The sequence below is a fragment of the Microtus pennsylvanicus genome, chromosome 2 (genome assembly GCF_037038515.1).
Source record: "Microtus pennsylvanicus isolate mMicPen1 chromosome 2, mMicPen1.hap1, whole genome shotgun sequence".
Taxonomy (NCBI): domain Eukaryota; kingdom Metazoa; phylum Chordata; class Mammalia; order Rodentia; family Cricetidae; genus Microtus; species Microtus pennsylvanicus.
The window spans coordinates 83,930,754-83,947,410 of record NC_134580.1 but is presented as its reverse complement, the minus strand read 5'-3'; the positions used below and the strand labels follow the sequence as shown (position 1 = coordinate 83,947,410).

General features: G+C 46.1%; 1 protein-coding gene across 4 annotated transcripts in view; it reads right to left on the bottom strand.

Annotated features, from left to right (window-relative positions):
* Window positions 1–755: 755 nt before the first annotated feature.
* Window positions 756–16,657, bottom strand: part of Wt1 (WT1 transcription factor) — a 44,771-nt gene continuing 28,869 nt past the window's right edge. For 2 of the 4 annotated variants that reach the window (XM_075961632.1, XM_075961634.1), the window contains 5 exons: window positions 9,024–9,120; window positions 6,013–6,163; window positions 3,961–4,050; window positions 3,081–3,173; window positions 756–965 (listed from right to left, as the gene is read on the bottom strand). In XM_075961632.1, the coding sequence (XP_075817747.1) occupies window positions 844–965; window positions 3,081–3,173; window positions 3,961–4,050; window positions 6,013–6,163; window positions 9,024–9,120 (553 nt within the window). In that variant the 3' untranslated portion in view covers window positions 756–843. The remainder of the gene's footprint in view (window positions 966–3,080; window positions 3,174–3,960; window positions 4,051–6,012; window positions 6,164–9,023; window positions 9,121–16,657) is intronic. The other 2 variants (XM_075961633.1, XM_075961635.1) reach the window with 1 other exon arrangement.

The following is a 16,657-nucleotide window of genomic DNA, read 5'->3' as shown; positions in this document are numbered from 1 at the left end:
AACTCGAAGCCACATAGCCAGTGTGGTCTTTACATTCTAAAGAGACCCCAGATGATGAAAATGAATTCTTCCATTTCCTTTGCATGAAAAGGAAAGTACATCTCTGAATATGTACCTAATTACAGCTAAAAAATAAATCAAAACATTTTTTTAAATCTCTGCTCTTTAAACATTATTTCTTAAGAGCACAGTGCTAATGTTAGCAATGACTAGCTGAACAGGAAGGTTCCTTCAGGTTTCTATGCAGAGGTTCCGGTTAATTCTAATCCTAAAACCTATGAGCTTTACAAGAATTCCTGCCTTCCAGGATTCCGGGTTTGCAGCCTGACCTCTGAAATTCTGGGCGGGACTCGCCCCTGGTGCTTTGCTCTCTGATTTATTTCTTTCTAGGGCTGTTAGTAAATGGGAACCATGACAAAGTTTACATTAGCAGACACACACACCATGCCCTGGCCTATAAATATCCCATGATGGAAAATGGAACAATCGCTCCCATCCTGGTGAAAATGCTCATGAAGGAGATGAGGGAGGTAGGGGGACATTAGCAACAATGTATCTTCTAACAGTGGAAAGTTCGGCCGAAATGGCGATGCTCTTTCAACCAGCAAGACATCTTGAGCCACTTTTTCAGGCCTGTGAGTTAGCCAAAAGGAGGTGGAGCACAGACTCCTCCCAGCAGACCTGATAGGGTGTAGCCAAACACGTGTGCAGTCTTGGAAGTTGGATGACGACCCACCGTCAAATCGCTCTGTAGATGAGTGGGGAGGAATTTCGAAATCGGGTTTGGAAGCGGTTTGCACACTGTCCTGCCTGGGATGCCGAGCTGTCCCCCGGTCGGACCCCTCAAAGCGCCAGCTGGAGTTTGGTCATGTTTCTCTGGTGCATGTTGTGATGGCGGACTAATTCGTCTGACCGCGCGAACTTTTTCTGACAACTGTGCCACCGACAGCTGAAGGGCTTTTCACCTGTTGACACAATTGCCAGTTAGAGACGCTTGCAGCAGAGTGACTGGGCGCAGGTTCAACTATCAAAGGCCCCGAGCTAAATCACCACCAGATACCCGCCCTGGGCTCCCCTGGGTCACTCCCTAAGCTAACCAACTGGTACCTCACTGGCAGCCTGGGGTTAGCAGAACCTTTCCAGGGCTTGAAAACCAGAAGCACTATTAACATATTAAAACGGAAAACTTGGCAAATGAGAGAAAAACAACTCATACATTAAGGAGGTTTAGGAAACCTCTGTCTCATCTCTTAGGATACTCTGTGACCTGTGCAAATGTTCTCCTTTTGCTGTCTAGGTAGGACCTAAGCCGCAAGGGTCTGAACCCTGGATACTGTTGATTGATGGCTGCCCTGGACTGCTACCTTCGATACTATTGATTGACAGCTGGTCAGCAATAGATCTGGGACTGAAGCTTTACTCTCTCTATATAGATGATTTAAAATAAAGCATGGACACCATTTATATCCTATTTGATTATGTTTAATAGAGAGGATGACTCAGAACCTAGCTGCGTTAGAGGGGAGAGTCTAGCAACAACATTGGTTCCTTCAAATGGTGAAGACTGTTCCATTTCAGGAGCCCCCTTTCTCATTAGAGATAATAACTTCTATGTAATGCCTAACATACAAGCATCACTTATAGACGTATGTTCATTGCCTTGTATGTTTCTCAAAACAGCCTCACAAAGAAATTTTATCTTCACTCTACCGATGAGGTTGCATGACTGTTGTGGACACATCCAGGCAGGGTTCAAACCCAGGCATATCTAATCCTGAAGCCTACACTCATCCCTGTGCCTTCCTCCTGTCCACCCCAGGGCTTGCTAAGCCCTGTGCCACCTGGAGGATCTTCCTGGGGTGTTGAGAGTCCCACTGAGAAATGTCCCAAGAGATGTGGTGCTTGGGGGCCAGACTGGGTAACTGACCAATGGCATCAAGTAGTTTGTTGGTAGCACAGGTTTGCAGGCAATGAGTTGTGCTGGGGCAATCTCCAGACTATTACCACGGAACTAAAAGACAATTTGCCAAAAAGACCCAAAGAAGGAAAACAAGATGGGGGCCCAGGTGCTCTGACAGTATCTGAGGGTACGAGCTATCTGTGTTGGGGACCGGGAGCTCCCCCAGACACTCGCAAGGCCTTCTGGCCTCCTACTCAGCGTCCATCTGCTTTTCCTGCTCTGGTTCCTGCCTGCCACCCCCACCTTCTCATGGGCACTTTTTAACTCTTTCCCATACTGGTTCCCTCCGTGACACCAGCTTGGCTATTCTGGCTCTCTCTCCTCAGTTCCCTGGCTTTTGAGCATGACTATTTGAACACGTGTTCTTTATCCAGGAGAAAGAACAATAGGGATGAGGTGAGGCAGAACAGTCACCACTGACGTTGCTATCCAGTTGCTAGTGGCTCTGGGCAAATCATTTCATCACTATCCACCATAGACTCAGCTGTTAAATGAAGGTTAAAAGCACCTACCCTACTCTTCTTCCAAGCTGCTGTAAAGATGATGTGCTAACCTGTAACATGGCTCTGCTTCCTAAGGAAGCACAGGAGTCACAAGGGCAGAGCTATTATCACTGGGAATCTCAGCAGCTTGTGGCCAAGCAGTGTTTCAGCAGCCAGTGGCTATGTCCATGGCCCGTTCTCCTTTCTGTGCTAGTATAAAGGAGATGTATCCATGAGTTCCTGTTAATCTAGCAAAAACCTAGAGTTCTCATGGAACTTTAAGTAAGCGAAGAATGCGGGCTCTAATCAGGGCTGTGAAACGTGAGCTCTCAGGAGAACGGAGGATCTCGAATTTCTGATCATGCTGCGGGTTGACTGTTCTATCAGTGAGTGATACAGCAAATTGGCATGATGGGGACCAACGTATCTCCCTGCCTTTGCTCTGACACTCTCTTCCCATCTCTTTCCTACTCAGCGCTCTCCCACCCTTTCTCTGGAAAACGTCATCATTTACCATGTCGGGGTAGCTAGACACTCCCATTCAGCTCTAGAATTTTTACATGACTCTCATTACACTTTCACTCAACAGTAGCTTAAAAAAAATAATGAAGAATAAATGTGAAGAAAAGTTTACGCACTTGTTTTACCTGTATGAGTCCTGGTGTGCGTCTTCAGGTGGTCGGACCGCGAAAACTTGCGCTGACAAGTTTTACACTGGAATGGTTTCACACCTAAACGGACAGAGAAGGTCTAGCCTCGGCCCTAACAATGCGAGGCACAGTGACACACATAAGGCCGGCTTTCTGGCAGCTGGAGAAGCCTGGCATATCCATCCCATCGGCCAGGTCTGTGTCTACCTGGACCTCACATTTCCTTGAGCCCCAGGCCCAGCAGAAGCCACCTGGTTCTGTGCAGCAACCTCCAGGTGCTGCTCCTCACTTGGGAACCACAAACATCTGGCTCTCACAGGCAGGCAAATGTCATAGACTGAGGAAAGTGGACCACTGTACACTGGCTTCTCTCCATCGCCCTGGCTCCTAAATGAACCTCAGCGGGTCACCAGCCTGCTGTGGGATCTCCCTTGTGCTGTGTTCTCATGAGAAAAGTGAGTCATTTCCTTTCTTTTCGCTTTTTCCTTTGTAAAGAAAGACTTATTTTTTTATTGTTCATGTGATGTGTGTGTCTGTGTGAGTGTATGTCATGTGTCTCAGTGCCCTTGGAGTCCAGAAGAGAACATCAGATTCCCCGGAGCTATGGTTACAGAGGTTACAGACACTGCCTGATATGGAAGCTGGGGACTGAACCCAAGTCCTCTTGAGTAAGTGTTCTCAACTGCCAAGCCACCATCGCCACAGCCCCTCTCTTTTCTAAAAGACAAATCTCCAGATGAGGGGAAGAAAGTTGGAAGAATTAAATGGATAGATCACTCTCTTATCCATGTTCAAGAGAAGACGGCCTCAAAGTCAGCTCTAACCCAACAGCCTGTGGCTGCTGGCAATGAGAAGTTAACCCACAAACCTGTGTGTCTCCTTTGGTGTCTTTTGAGCTGGTCAGAGCGAGAAAACCTTCTCTCACAATCCTTGAAGTCACACTGGTATGGTTTCTCACCTTAGGGAAGACACATATTGTTTCTGAGTACAACGCTGGAAATTCGACCCCATCACTGGCAAACCCTCCTGAATGCAGATGAAGGATCCCCAGATGCCCAAGTGCTTCCGGAGAGCTTGTTAGGGTAGTGCTGTAGACTTCCAGGAAGGTAAGAACCCCACCTACACACACGCCCATGGACACCAGGAGGAGAGAATAAGGAAGCTCCAGGACTTAGGGTGTTGGGTGTGGCACAGTCCCCTTGCTGTGAAATGGAGCCAGTAATCTGACAATTGCAAAGGGTTCATGAACAGATCAGACCAGACCGTGTGGAGAGGGAAGACTGGTGCCCAGCACGGAGGCAATGCTCAAAAAATACATATATTAGCAGCGACTATTTAAAGAAGTAAAAAAGAAAAGAAAAGAAAAAGAAAGAAAAAAAGTTAAGATAGAATTTGGGGTAGATGAGCCTTGAGGCTGGCCTCATGAATTAAGTGTTCCATGTTTTACAGCCTGAATATCTGGTGTTCTCTGCTTCTGACTTCTTGTTCTTGGGTCCAACATAAATGACTCCATGGTGGAGAGACAACTCAATTAAGCCAGGAGCCGAAGCATTTAGCAAGATTGTTCTTTCATCTGAAAGGAGTCAGCAGAAGGATTGTGCAATCCTGGACTCAGAAAGAAGGGCCACACCCCTGTAGCCAAAGGAAAACTTCAGCCAAATGCTGAGAAGAGCCCCCCTGGAGTGCACTGAGCTTCTGCAAGGGTCCCCACCTCCTGGAATTCTGAGTCACTGAATTCTGGGATAGAGAGCAAGCCACTCGGAGGTCAGTAAAGTCTGTCCTTTGATGGTCAGCTCCAGGCCGCCTTTTCTGCTCAGGACCGCTGATGCTCCCCCTGGCCTTTCTGTGTGTCTCCTGTAACTGACCTCACCACTCCTGAGCCCTCCTAACTCAACACCCTTCACCTTAATGTCTCCATCCCTACCCATCAAAGCGTTCGGCCTCACAAACGCCACTTGTTCTGCAATGCTATCTTATGAAATACCCCCACCGCTCATGCATTTCGCCCCTTGGTCAGAAGCTCACAGTGCCATTTTGAGAGATGGTGGGACCTTTAGAAAGAGAAGCCTTACAGGAAAAAGTAGGTGTGGCCCCTGAGGCTTAGAACCTGGCACACTTCCGGCTCCTCGGTCCTGTCGCCCTCTGTTTCTTGGTCCAGAGATGTGAACAAGCAGTCTCATTCTCTATCGTCAAAGCCAAAGATGTTCCCACCGCTGTACCATCCCTGCTGTAATAAACTGTGCCCTCAAACTGGGAGCGACAGTGACCGTGGGACAGCCTGCTTGGAGATTCAATGGCCTTCTTCATATCACAGAATTAATTCTCGAACCTCTAAGTGTGCATTTGGACCTCCCATTCAGAGTCTATAGTAACTTTGTCCATCAATCTCTGGGCCATCTGATTGTACTATCCCTGGCTTATCTTCCCTGCTAAAGATGCCAATAGTCCCTCAGAAAGAACACTAACTTTTTTTTTTAATTTAGGCTTAGAAACACAGAGAGAGGCCTATGCTACAACTCCTGTAGTAGAATTTGATCCCCTTTCCTCTAGGCCTAAGAATTGTACAGTGTAGGCATTACCAGCTTCATTGTCCTAGAAGGTGCGTGGAGTAAAGGGTTGTGGAGCAATCGGCCCAAGGTCTCACCAGTTGGCGGGTGAATGCAACGTTCAAACACAGGCCACTTTTCTCCTACGGCGACTGCTTTACACCACCCTGTTCCACTTCCCTGCAGATGGCTTACTTGCTATGGTGGGAACGAGCATGCAAACAGTCCTGCAGCCTTGGCCGGTTGCTATGGCCTGACCTATGATGGTGCCAGCCTTCCATCCCACAAGTCACCTGTGTCCTTAGCAGTGTGAGAGTCCAGAATGGGGGCTCATGCGCCACCACTGCCTGAGTCTGGGCAGTGGACACACTTACCAGTGTGCTTCCGGCTGTGCATCTGTAAGTGGGACAGCTTAAAATATCTCTTGTTGCAGCCTGGGTAAGCACACATGAAAGGACGTTTCTCACTGGTCTCAGAGGCTGACCGGACGAGAGTTGGGGCCACTCCAGACACACGTCTCACATCCTGTAGGCAAAATATAAGAGATGTGGAGACCTCGTACCACATGTGAGCATTCATGCCAGTGCCGTAGGAAACTGAGCACTGAAATATACCAAAGGAGGAGAAGGTAGGTATGATATGAGACCAAAAAATATTTGCCTCCATCCCCTAGTTCCTGTGGCAGACATCACTAATGGATGATAGATTAGGAAATTCTATGATGCAGTGTTCTGATAGTATTACTGCTTAGCACCAGAACTTTGATTTGAAATGAAGTCTCTATGGGGTCCCTAGTACAGACCTCTAGAGAAGAAACATTAGTGTCTGGAAAAGCTCCCAATCCATCTCTCACTTGGGACAGCGAGATCTAGAATCCCAGAGTTCCAGACTGCATGTATGCCCTCCCAGCTGCAGGCTCGGCCATATGATTATGGCCTCAGTAAGAAAATGGATGAGAAAGTTGATAGTAGTGAAAGACATGAGACACTGAGGAGGCCCAACCTGACCGGAGCTTTACAAGTAAATAGGTGATACACCAGTCTCTGGGTCTGGGGCCTCTAAATCCATCAGAATCCTGTAGCATAATCAGCGTGTTCTTTAGCAGTGACACAGGCAAGCACCGGAAGCCATCTGCCTTCTGCGCCCTTTGCCTGTCCTTCCCACAACACCGACTGGTCCCTGCCTTCTAGCTGGGGAGGCAAATCTCCTCTCTTGCCCTCAAGCTCAGCAATTCCTGGATAGCAGGAGTGATTCTTCCTTGTCCAATTTCAGCTGTGCCATCGGGAACAAAGAGATGGATTGCTGGCACAGGAGCACCCCTGTGATGGTGTAAAGACCTGCAACAACCACTAAGCCAGAGGTTCGCAACCTTCCTAATGCTGCAACCCTTAAACACAGTTCCTCACGCTCTGGTTACCCCCAACTATAAAATTATTTCATTGCTACTTCATAACTATAATTTTGCTGCTGTTATGATTCATATTGTAAATACCTGATACATTAACTCTAGGAATCACGCCCCACAGATTGAGAACCACCGCTCTGAGCTCAACAACTTCCTCTCCCATGTGTTTTCTAATCTACACACACTCACACTCTTCTCCCTAATTCACTCGCCTTGCCTTGCCCTGAGAAAAAGTTCTGTAGCATCGTACTGTAAATACGGTATTGGAATGCCATAGTATGTCAACCGTTTGCCTTTCTCCCTGGGTATTCAAGTAAATGATGGTATACAAGAATATGGCAGGTTGTGGTTTGTTTGGTGTAATCTAGAAGGAAAAAAAGTAGGGAAATAACATCTATAGGGAGCGGAGTCTACTAAAGGCCCTGACAGTGGCTCTGATAACTGAATCTGGTAGGAAGGAAGGCACATTAACCTCTTCTGTCTCTTCTCACCCTAGACGAAGACTATGTAGGCCTTAGACTGAAAAGCAGCTGGTGCTGTCAGGCTGCGGTCTGGCAAAGGATGCCGATGATGTCCACTTCGAGACGCTCAGATGAAATTCTGTGACATCCCCACCTTTCTGTGGCTTCTTCTTTCTCACCATGGAAAGGCTGGGAGGACAGAGCACACTGGCTTCCATGAAGTGGAGCTCCTTGTCCATGTCACACAGGGACTGGCCCTCGTGCGGCTTCTTTTCAGGGTTTTAACTTCCCTTGGAAGGATACACTAGCTATTTCTCTTGTGGCAGTCCCTAGACAGGTTTGTAGATCACAAATGTGAATTCTTGATAACTGGGGCTCTAACTATCCAAAGAAGCTGGGATGGGGGTGGGATCTCCCCTGAATAACCTACATCCTCTACTCACCCTGAGTCCTTTCCCTCCTCTTTCTTCTAATAAACAATACTATTAAATTTCCACTAATCAACAATATTAATAAGCAAAATAAATACTGTGGCGCTCAATAAAATGTATATTACACATCTCAGCACCCACTTACTAGCTATGTGGTTTTAGACAAACCCCTTGTCTTCCCTCTTCAGTTTCCCCAACTATAATGTGTCTACCCCTTAGGAGTGCAGCGGGGGCCGCATCAGAGAACCAAGGATGTGCAAGGGAATCTGAAATCACCTTGCTAAGTCAAAGAAGCTAGCCTGAAAATGCAATGGCGTATACAACACTCTGAGAAAGAGGCAGTGATGGTTGGGGAGAGAGAGGGACTGGGAATGGCATGATGCACACAGTGGTGGAATGTGAGCATTTTTGAGACATTAAACTGTTCCATATGATAATAATAACGATAACATAATAAGTGGCATTATGTGCATATCAAAACCCATAGGACTATACAACGAAACAGTTCAGTTACCAATAACACACCTCCACCCACTGTAACAAGAGTAGCCTACCAGAGTACCTTCTGTGAAGGTCATAGCAGGAGGACACTGGAACACTATGATTTCTGTGCATTTCTGTACAAACCTAGAAGCTAGATAAACTCGATGTTTTAAAGTCTGTGTCTAAATCTCACTTCATAGAACATGTCCAGCCATAAGCGGTACTGTTGTTAATGCTAGTATCAACACTTGGAAGGTTGTCTACCTTGGAGCACCTTACAACACAGATCAAATCTTAGAAATCAAGGGTCCTGGTCACTAATTCAAATGCAAATGATCCACATGCAAGAAATGGGTCGCCCACTGTGGAGAAGCAGAACGAATAATAAAGGAGGAAAGGATGGAAGTCTGCAGGAAGTATCTTGGTTGCAGTCATGCAAGGCAGCATCTCTGCAAGGGCAGAGGGAGGGAGTCCCTTGGTAGCCCAGTGGAAAAGGAGCATCTCTGATGGCAAACACTTGCCAGGGCCAGGTGGTCCTTCTGCCGAGGCTGCAGGGCAGGTGAGCAGAAGAGGTAGGGAAGGTGGCCTTTGGTTAGGCATCCTACCTGAATGCCTCGGAAGACTCCATGGGTGTGTATTCTATACTGGGCACCACAGAGGATGGGGGTTGTGTGGTTCTCACTCTCATACCCTGTACCGTGGCTGCAAACAAAAAGATTGAAGTTGGTTCAGGGCCACCTTTTGGAAATGCTGTGTCTTACCTTCTTCTATGAGGTCACTCTGGAACAGAGCTCTGTGAAAGCAGAGGCCACTCCTTCGAAGCGTCACCACCTTGCAGCCACCCCCCCAAATTCCCCCCCAGAGGCAAACTGTCTAGGTCTGGGCTTCATTCAGACAAGCCAAGGAAAGTCACAGTGGCAGGAGCTCATCCCGGCAGCTTGTTTACAGCAGGCCAGCAGTGCAGTATCTCAGGAATGAGCAGAATGCCTCGGGGCTTCATGTGAAGCGCACTGGGGTTTTGTCAGCACCTCATGACTCAGTCCTTACCAGATAGCACCAAGAAAAGTGATGACATTTACAAGAAGAGATGTCACGTCCTCAGAAGGGGGTGGGGCGTGCAGTCTGTGGCTCCACTCAGTCCGCTGATGGGTTTTTCAGATCAAGTTAAGTGTGTGTGTGTGTGTGTGTGTATGTGTGTGTTCCTGTGTGCGCAGTTGCATGTGCATTGTGTGTGAATGTGCTTTTAGAGAACCTGAATAGACATCCTGTATCTTCCTTGGTCTCTCTTCAACTTATTTTTTGAGAGAGGGTCTCTCACTGAACCAAGAGTCCCCCAGTTCAGCTAGGCTGACTGCAGAGCGATCCCCAGGTATCCCCCCATCTCCACTTCCCCGGCGCCGAGACTGCAAGCACACCTGGATTTTTTTACATGGGTTCTGGGGAATTGACCCGAGGTCCTCATGTTTTCATGACAACTACTTCACTGACTGAGCCATCTTCCCACCCCCAACTTAACTCTTTGTGGCCATCGATGAGCGCCGGACAACTGTCCTTCATTCCGGGCTGACCCACCTCCTAGGAAAGGCATTGCTTGGTGTAACTCGGGACCACAAGTAAGGCCTGGGGAATGTGGAGCCTCAAAAGGAACAACCTGCAAAGCCAGAATGTTCTGCTCTGAAGAGTCTCTCCTTCAGGTACCGTCCTGGAATCGTTTTATTTGCAATCCAGCCAGCGCAGAAACTCTCGCCCACACTGACAATATTTCAGAATTATATTGAGAGTCACTGTGGGCTTGGGGATGAATCAGTTTCCGTGCTTTCATCTCTGTGAAAGGAAGCAGCTTCTTCAAAAAATACCTAGAAGCCCCACAAAAACATTAGCTAAAAAGTGGTCATATTACTCAGAAACCCTGGGTGTATTCCTAAAACAAGTAAAAGCAGATATTAAAAAAAAATGGTTGTGTATACTGTCCTCTAGAAACATTGTTTATTCTCAAAAGTCAGTAATTAGAATCAACTTACAGAATAAACAAAGAAGTATATTCACACAGTGGAAGGCTATTTGGCAAAATAGGCATGAAGTATTCATATGCTACTGTGAGTTTAAGAACAAAAGCACAAAAGATCATATGCTGAAGAATTTGGTTTACACAAAATGAGCAGAGTAAGTCAATTGATAGAAAGTAACTTAGTGATTGATTGCCTGGGACAAATTGAATTGGGAAAAACATGGGAATGATTACTGAAAATGTCCTAACTAGCTAGGAATGGCCACACAAGTCTGTAACTTTATTAGAAACCATTGTACTATATGTTCTTAGTAGGGTAGCTATATGGTGTGCAAAATCAACAAAACCCTTTGAAATGTTTTATAGCAAGCTGAGCATAGCAGTGCACACCTATAATCCTAGCACTTGGGAGATGGAGGCAGAGGGTCAGCTGAGACTACGTGAGACCTTTTCTCAAACAAACACACAAAGTAATGGCCACAATAAACTTTATGGTGGCATTGTTAAAGGCCTCCAAGTAAAATTGTCAGGCTAAGACCCTCTGCCTCTGCTACTCTGGCATCATGGATATCAGGACGTAGACAGGTGATGAGACCCTGCCCCTCTGCCTCAGCATAACGGAGACCAGGGTATAGACAGGTGACCTAGTCCATTGGCCCACTCTTATGGACTTAGGGAAGGCCTGGCTCACTCATCCCTAACTCCCCAGGGGAAAGAATTCCTGGAAGAGAGAAGTGTTTGCCAGGAAGGCTGTAGCGTCCGCACGGTCCAGGTCCACGGCAGCTGTAGGGTTTCACATTAAGTTCTGGCTCACACATTTTAGAAAGAAGGGTCTGTCTTCTTTGGACAGTTTGGGGAGGGAGGTGACTGTTCTGTTCCCCTAGCCTACTACACCATGTCTGTATATCTCATGATGACTGTTTCATTTGCTGTCAGTTGGCTGCTGCCTTCTGGTAAGCCATAGAGGGTGTGTTATTACGTCACAGCCATTTCTGTGTATCTCCTCCGCTCAACACTAAACTGGAACCTTGAGTACAGAGTCTGCTCTTCTTTCTGCGTGTTGTATCCTTAGTAATCAGAGTAAGCACATAGCCCATAAACATCCCCAGTATGGCCTGAGTCTAAATCCCCTTCCACATGCTAATCTTACGGTTCTTAAGTATAGTCTTCCAGGCTACAGGCTGTGTCGGCCATAACAGGGTGAAACGGGGTCTAAAGAGTTTAGAATTAGGACTATAACATGAATGCAAGAGGCTAGAGAAGCGGGCCTCATCTGAAGGGATTCCATCTAAATAACTCAGAATCAATACTTTCGTCAAGCACATATCACTGAGGCTGTGGTCCACAGTCCAGCAGGGCTCATGCCTTGGGCTTGGGTTGCTCGGTTTAGTGCTTCTAGCATGACTGAGAATGAATAGCCCCACTGCACTCCAGCCACGGTGCTCTTTCCCAGTCTAATAAAATCTCCATCCCTAACTACCGTGAACTGAGGCAGGGATCCATCTTTGTTTTAGGTAGGAATCGTATTTTAAATTCTATCCGACTCATCCCAGCGAGTCATGCCCAGCTGCTGAAATCTTTCAGACTCTGGATTTGGCTTCCAAAACATTTGTTTTCTATCCCCAATCTCATATCATCTCTACATCTGAAAAGCATCTCTCCAGGGCTGAGGTAAGAGCTCAGTCAGCAAAGCATATGCCATGCAAGCAGGAGAAACTGAGTTCAATCCCCAGAAGTCATGTAAAAAATCAAGCATGGTGATATGTGCTTGGAAGACCAGCCTGGGGAGGTAGGGACAGCTGGATCTCTGGAGCTCACTGACCAGCCAGTCTGAACTAATCAGCAAACTCCAAGCTGATAAAGAGACCCTGTCTCAAAAAAACAACATAGATGATTCTCCAGGAACCACTTTGATGTCCTCTGGTCTCCGTGAGCATACACATGCACCCCAAATGCATATTCATAGACACGTATGCACACAAGAGGTGCTGATGCATGGTATATGTTATATAATACATGTCAACTATTTTTCAGGGATATTGAGGTGATGGGACTCCAGAAGATCTCTCTGTGGTACAATTTGAAGGAAACTATTATAGAAAAATATCACACATGTAAATAAGGTACAGTCTGTCAGGGCAGAAGTTACCCTGAGACAGAAAGGCTCATGAAGACGATGGGGGTCAATGCAACCACAGAATGTGAAACCCACCTGCTGGCTTGGATGAAACCAAGTTTTATACCAGGATAACTCTCCTTACCTCAGCCCATGACTCTGCTGTGAGTAAAGCAAACCAAATCAGTGTGAGGGTAGACCTCACAAAGGCCCGGATCTACAAAGCCTGCCAAGAATGGCAAGACGTGTAAGAGTCGCGGTGAAGATTTCCTAGAGGAAGGTTGCACATTCCAGAAAGAAGAATCCCAAACAACCTGGAGACAGAAGGTGTTATTACAGAGCTGAGATGCAGGAGCGGGTTCTAACACAGAGTATGGGCCCCAGCATGGCAATTAACCAAGGGGTTCCTTCTTCAGGCTGGAAAAGAACACAAAGCTTCCCTACCGCCCAACCCAGATAACGAGGGGAAGGCAAGGGAGATGTATACATGGCGCAGTACGTGAGCCAAGCATGAGCAAACCAGGCCTTCCTCAGGCTAAGAAGGTGTTGCTTTATAAAACACTGTTCCTATTTTTTTTGCCACCTCTTAATCTGCCTGTTAAAAATAAGATATTTGACTCAACTGAATGACAGAGAAAAAGAGAACAGTGATCACGGCTCATATCACAAGGGAGGCCACAGGGATTTGCAGTAAGATGGAATAGGCATCTATGGGTCTGGTGGGAAGAAAGCTGGTGGGTTTGATACAGGCAGGTGAAGGTAGGAAAGAAGAAACTTGGGTGATGTTGTTACTTTTCCAAGGCTGAAAAATTACACTCTGCTCTAGAAGTCACTCGCTAGGTTGACAAGGACATTTTAGATCATCTTTGGCATTATTGTCCAACCAATGATAAACCATCTATCTATAAGGCATTTACTCCCTCTGTATCATGCCCATAGAAGTTCTAAAAGAACTATCAAAATATCTCTTTGTAATACAGATTCACTATATCAATTACCTTCAACTCTCAGAATGATAATTCTACCACAAAAAAAAAAGGAGCAGACTTGGCTTTGGGTCTTGTATATGACTGAGTAACTGGTTCTTACTGGTCCATTTTTCTTCTTCGAATTCTCTGAAAGATCCAGCTTGGTAATCTCCCTTACTGCTCCAAGTTTCCAGAACACAATGGCTTTTTCCCACTTGAAATTCAAGGCGCTCACCTATCTTAGCTTTTTCTCCATCTCTTTTAGGCTCTGAGTTTGCAGAGTAATGGACAAGAGGGGAATTGTTTGATGACAAAATGAGGGCTTGCTTCTATTTTGCTTAAAGCAAAGACACAAACTCAAATATTCATAAAGGGTCCAAGAAAATTGGTAGAAGAAAACTATGAAGACCCTGAGGAACCAATGACACCCCAGCAGAGAGGGACCTCAGCCACATAGCCTGTGTCACATCTCTGCTGGCCGCCACTGGCCCCATGAACCCTGTGCTGGCATCTCTCCCCATCCTTGAGACTTTTCCATGATTTTATAAATTTTGCATTCTTACAAATAAATTCACTTTTAAAACCTATGTCTGACCTAAGAGCTACCAATCTGCATCCTCTATTTCCAAGGCTGAGTAGCGAAGCATAAATTATCAACCCAAAATTTCCCATCTTGATTCTGCTGTTTTCTCCTGAATGTCAATTAAATAAAAGTGGAGATGTGCATGATGCTTTGAAAACTAGGCACCAGGCTCCTTCAACCCCTGAAAACTTGAAAGAATGTGTGGGCTCCTTTCTTTCAGCGACTCTGAGAGGGGAGTTTCCTCCCTTGTCTTTTTCTGTTTCTGGTATCTGCGCATGTGTCTTGGTCCCTTTTTTGCACACTGTACCCTCTCTCTCTGCCTCCTGCTGTTCTTCTGTAGTTAAGTTTCCCACTGCCGCCCTCTCATAGCAACACTGGTGCTTGCATGTAGACAACCGAACCCACCCAGACAGTCCAGGAGCAACCCACCATTGCCAACTTAATACCTTAGCAGAATCACTACAACTGTGGCCACATAAGGTGACATGCACCGCTTCAGAAATTAGAATCTGGGTATCTCTAGGTATTTAGCCTATCACACCGAGGGAACTAGTGTGTTCCAGTTCTTACAGATACAGTTAAAAAGTTAAATTGATCTGGATTATACATCTCCAGATTCCTCTGTGAACACACTGTTCTTAAATCTGAAAGTCTAAGTCCCAAGCCCACTTATAACATTCCCCGCCCCCGTGGCTAGTGAGTCATCTCATTGTTTCTGTATCCAAGATTCAGCATTTGCAGGATGAAGCTAATAACCTATTTTTCAGTTTCGTTTGAAGATTAAAGGGATGAACTATTCAGGAAGCAAAAGTTAAGTATCACTGAGTAACCATATCCCAACAATATCCAGGAGTTCGGTGTTTGTCAACACTCGGTGACCCACACTCATAAAAAAATATTTACTCCATATGCGGTTCATATGCGTCTGGTGATGGAGATTGATAAAATTTGTATTTTTGATCTTGAGTAAACCCTGGAAACCATTAAAGATGCCTTTAAGGGTTTTAAACCCATCACCTTACTCCACGGACTTAGTCTCCCTGGCCCCCGTTCCTTGAAAAGTGGAAATAACAACGCCAGCCCTATATGGCCGCTGGAAACCCAACCCAGATCAGGAAAGCATTGTGCAACACTTGGAACAGAACAAACATTAAATAAATGTTCACTGTTGCTTTCATAGTTACCACTGTCATTGCATTACAAAATATTCTGAGGTTTAAGGAGAAGTTGAGTTATGTGTCCAAAGTCAGGGAAGGGCAATGGCAGAGCTGAGGTCTGAGTCCAGCCCAGTGCATGTCTGCTCTCTTTACAACTAACAGAACAATTTTGTGGTACAAATCCATCTCGTATCATCACGACACTTGAATGACCTCCAGCTCTTTCCTCCGTGGTCTGGATCAAATAGGCCATGTTGATATTCTACAGCATAGCCAGGGAAAAGGGGAAGGAAAAGGGAATGGGTACAACAAGTTGAGTTGAGCACACTGCCGCTTCTGCTGTGAGACCGTATTTAGCTGGGTAGAGAGGTGGATCAGTCAGTAAAATAATTGCTGCAGAAGCATGAAGATCTGACCTTAGCTCTCCAGCACTGATGCACAAATAAATAAATATGTAAAGCCAGCATGCCAAAGTTTACCTGCAATCAAAGCCCTTAGGGAGGTAGAGGCAGGAGGATTCCTGGAACTCGCTGACAGCCAGCCTAGCTGAATCAGAGAGCTCCAGGTTCACTAGAAAGCCTGTCTTAAAAGGTAAGTGGGTAGTGATTGAGGAAGATGCATGGTGTTGGATTCTGACCTATAAACACACACACACACACACACACACACACACACACACACACGGGGAGGGGGGGAGGTACAGAGAGAGAACATGCAATGCTAATTGCTGCAAGTGTCCTACTTACAGGGGATGAGCAGTCCAAACTGCACAAGTCTCACAAAAACAATCTTTGTTTCTTTCCTTCTACCCACACAGAAGAGGTTACCAGCAGAGCACGTGCCTGGTGCCTTCATCCCCTGAAGCAGCTTTCACAGGCATAAAGTGTGCACCGAGACAGTCTGCTTTTCTACACAGCCTTAGAGGGCATCAACTTGTTTCCTCGGAAAACTGCAGAAAGAGGAAAGTGTCCTTCACAGAACACAAATTATAAACCCTCTTCTTTCTAAAACTGTCTGCACTGGGGTCTGGCTGAGGAAAGAGAACATTTGAAAAGAAGCTTCTTTAGAAATGATTAATTCTGATATTCTACAGGCACGGGAAGATTAATAAAAAGGAACTGAGCTTTTACAGACGAAGAAAACCAGAGCTTCCCTGAAATCCCTTATCAACAGAAGAAGTTTAAAAAAAAAGAGAGAAAAAAGAAGAAGAAAGAGCTTTTTGAAGGCAATTAGCATTAAATATGAATATTCAACAAGAAAGCATTTTGGCCTGTGGTTTTTCTCCCCCACCTCTAGTTATTGGCCAGGTCGGTGTGCAAGACCCTACACTTAGAGGCCATCATCACCTTCGTCTTCTCACCTCTACAGAGCTCATGAGGGAAGCGTGCAGACAACCTGGAGCTCTTG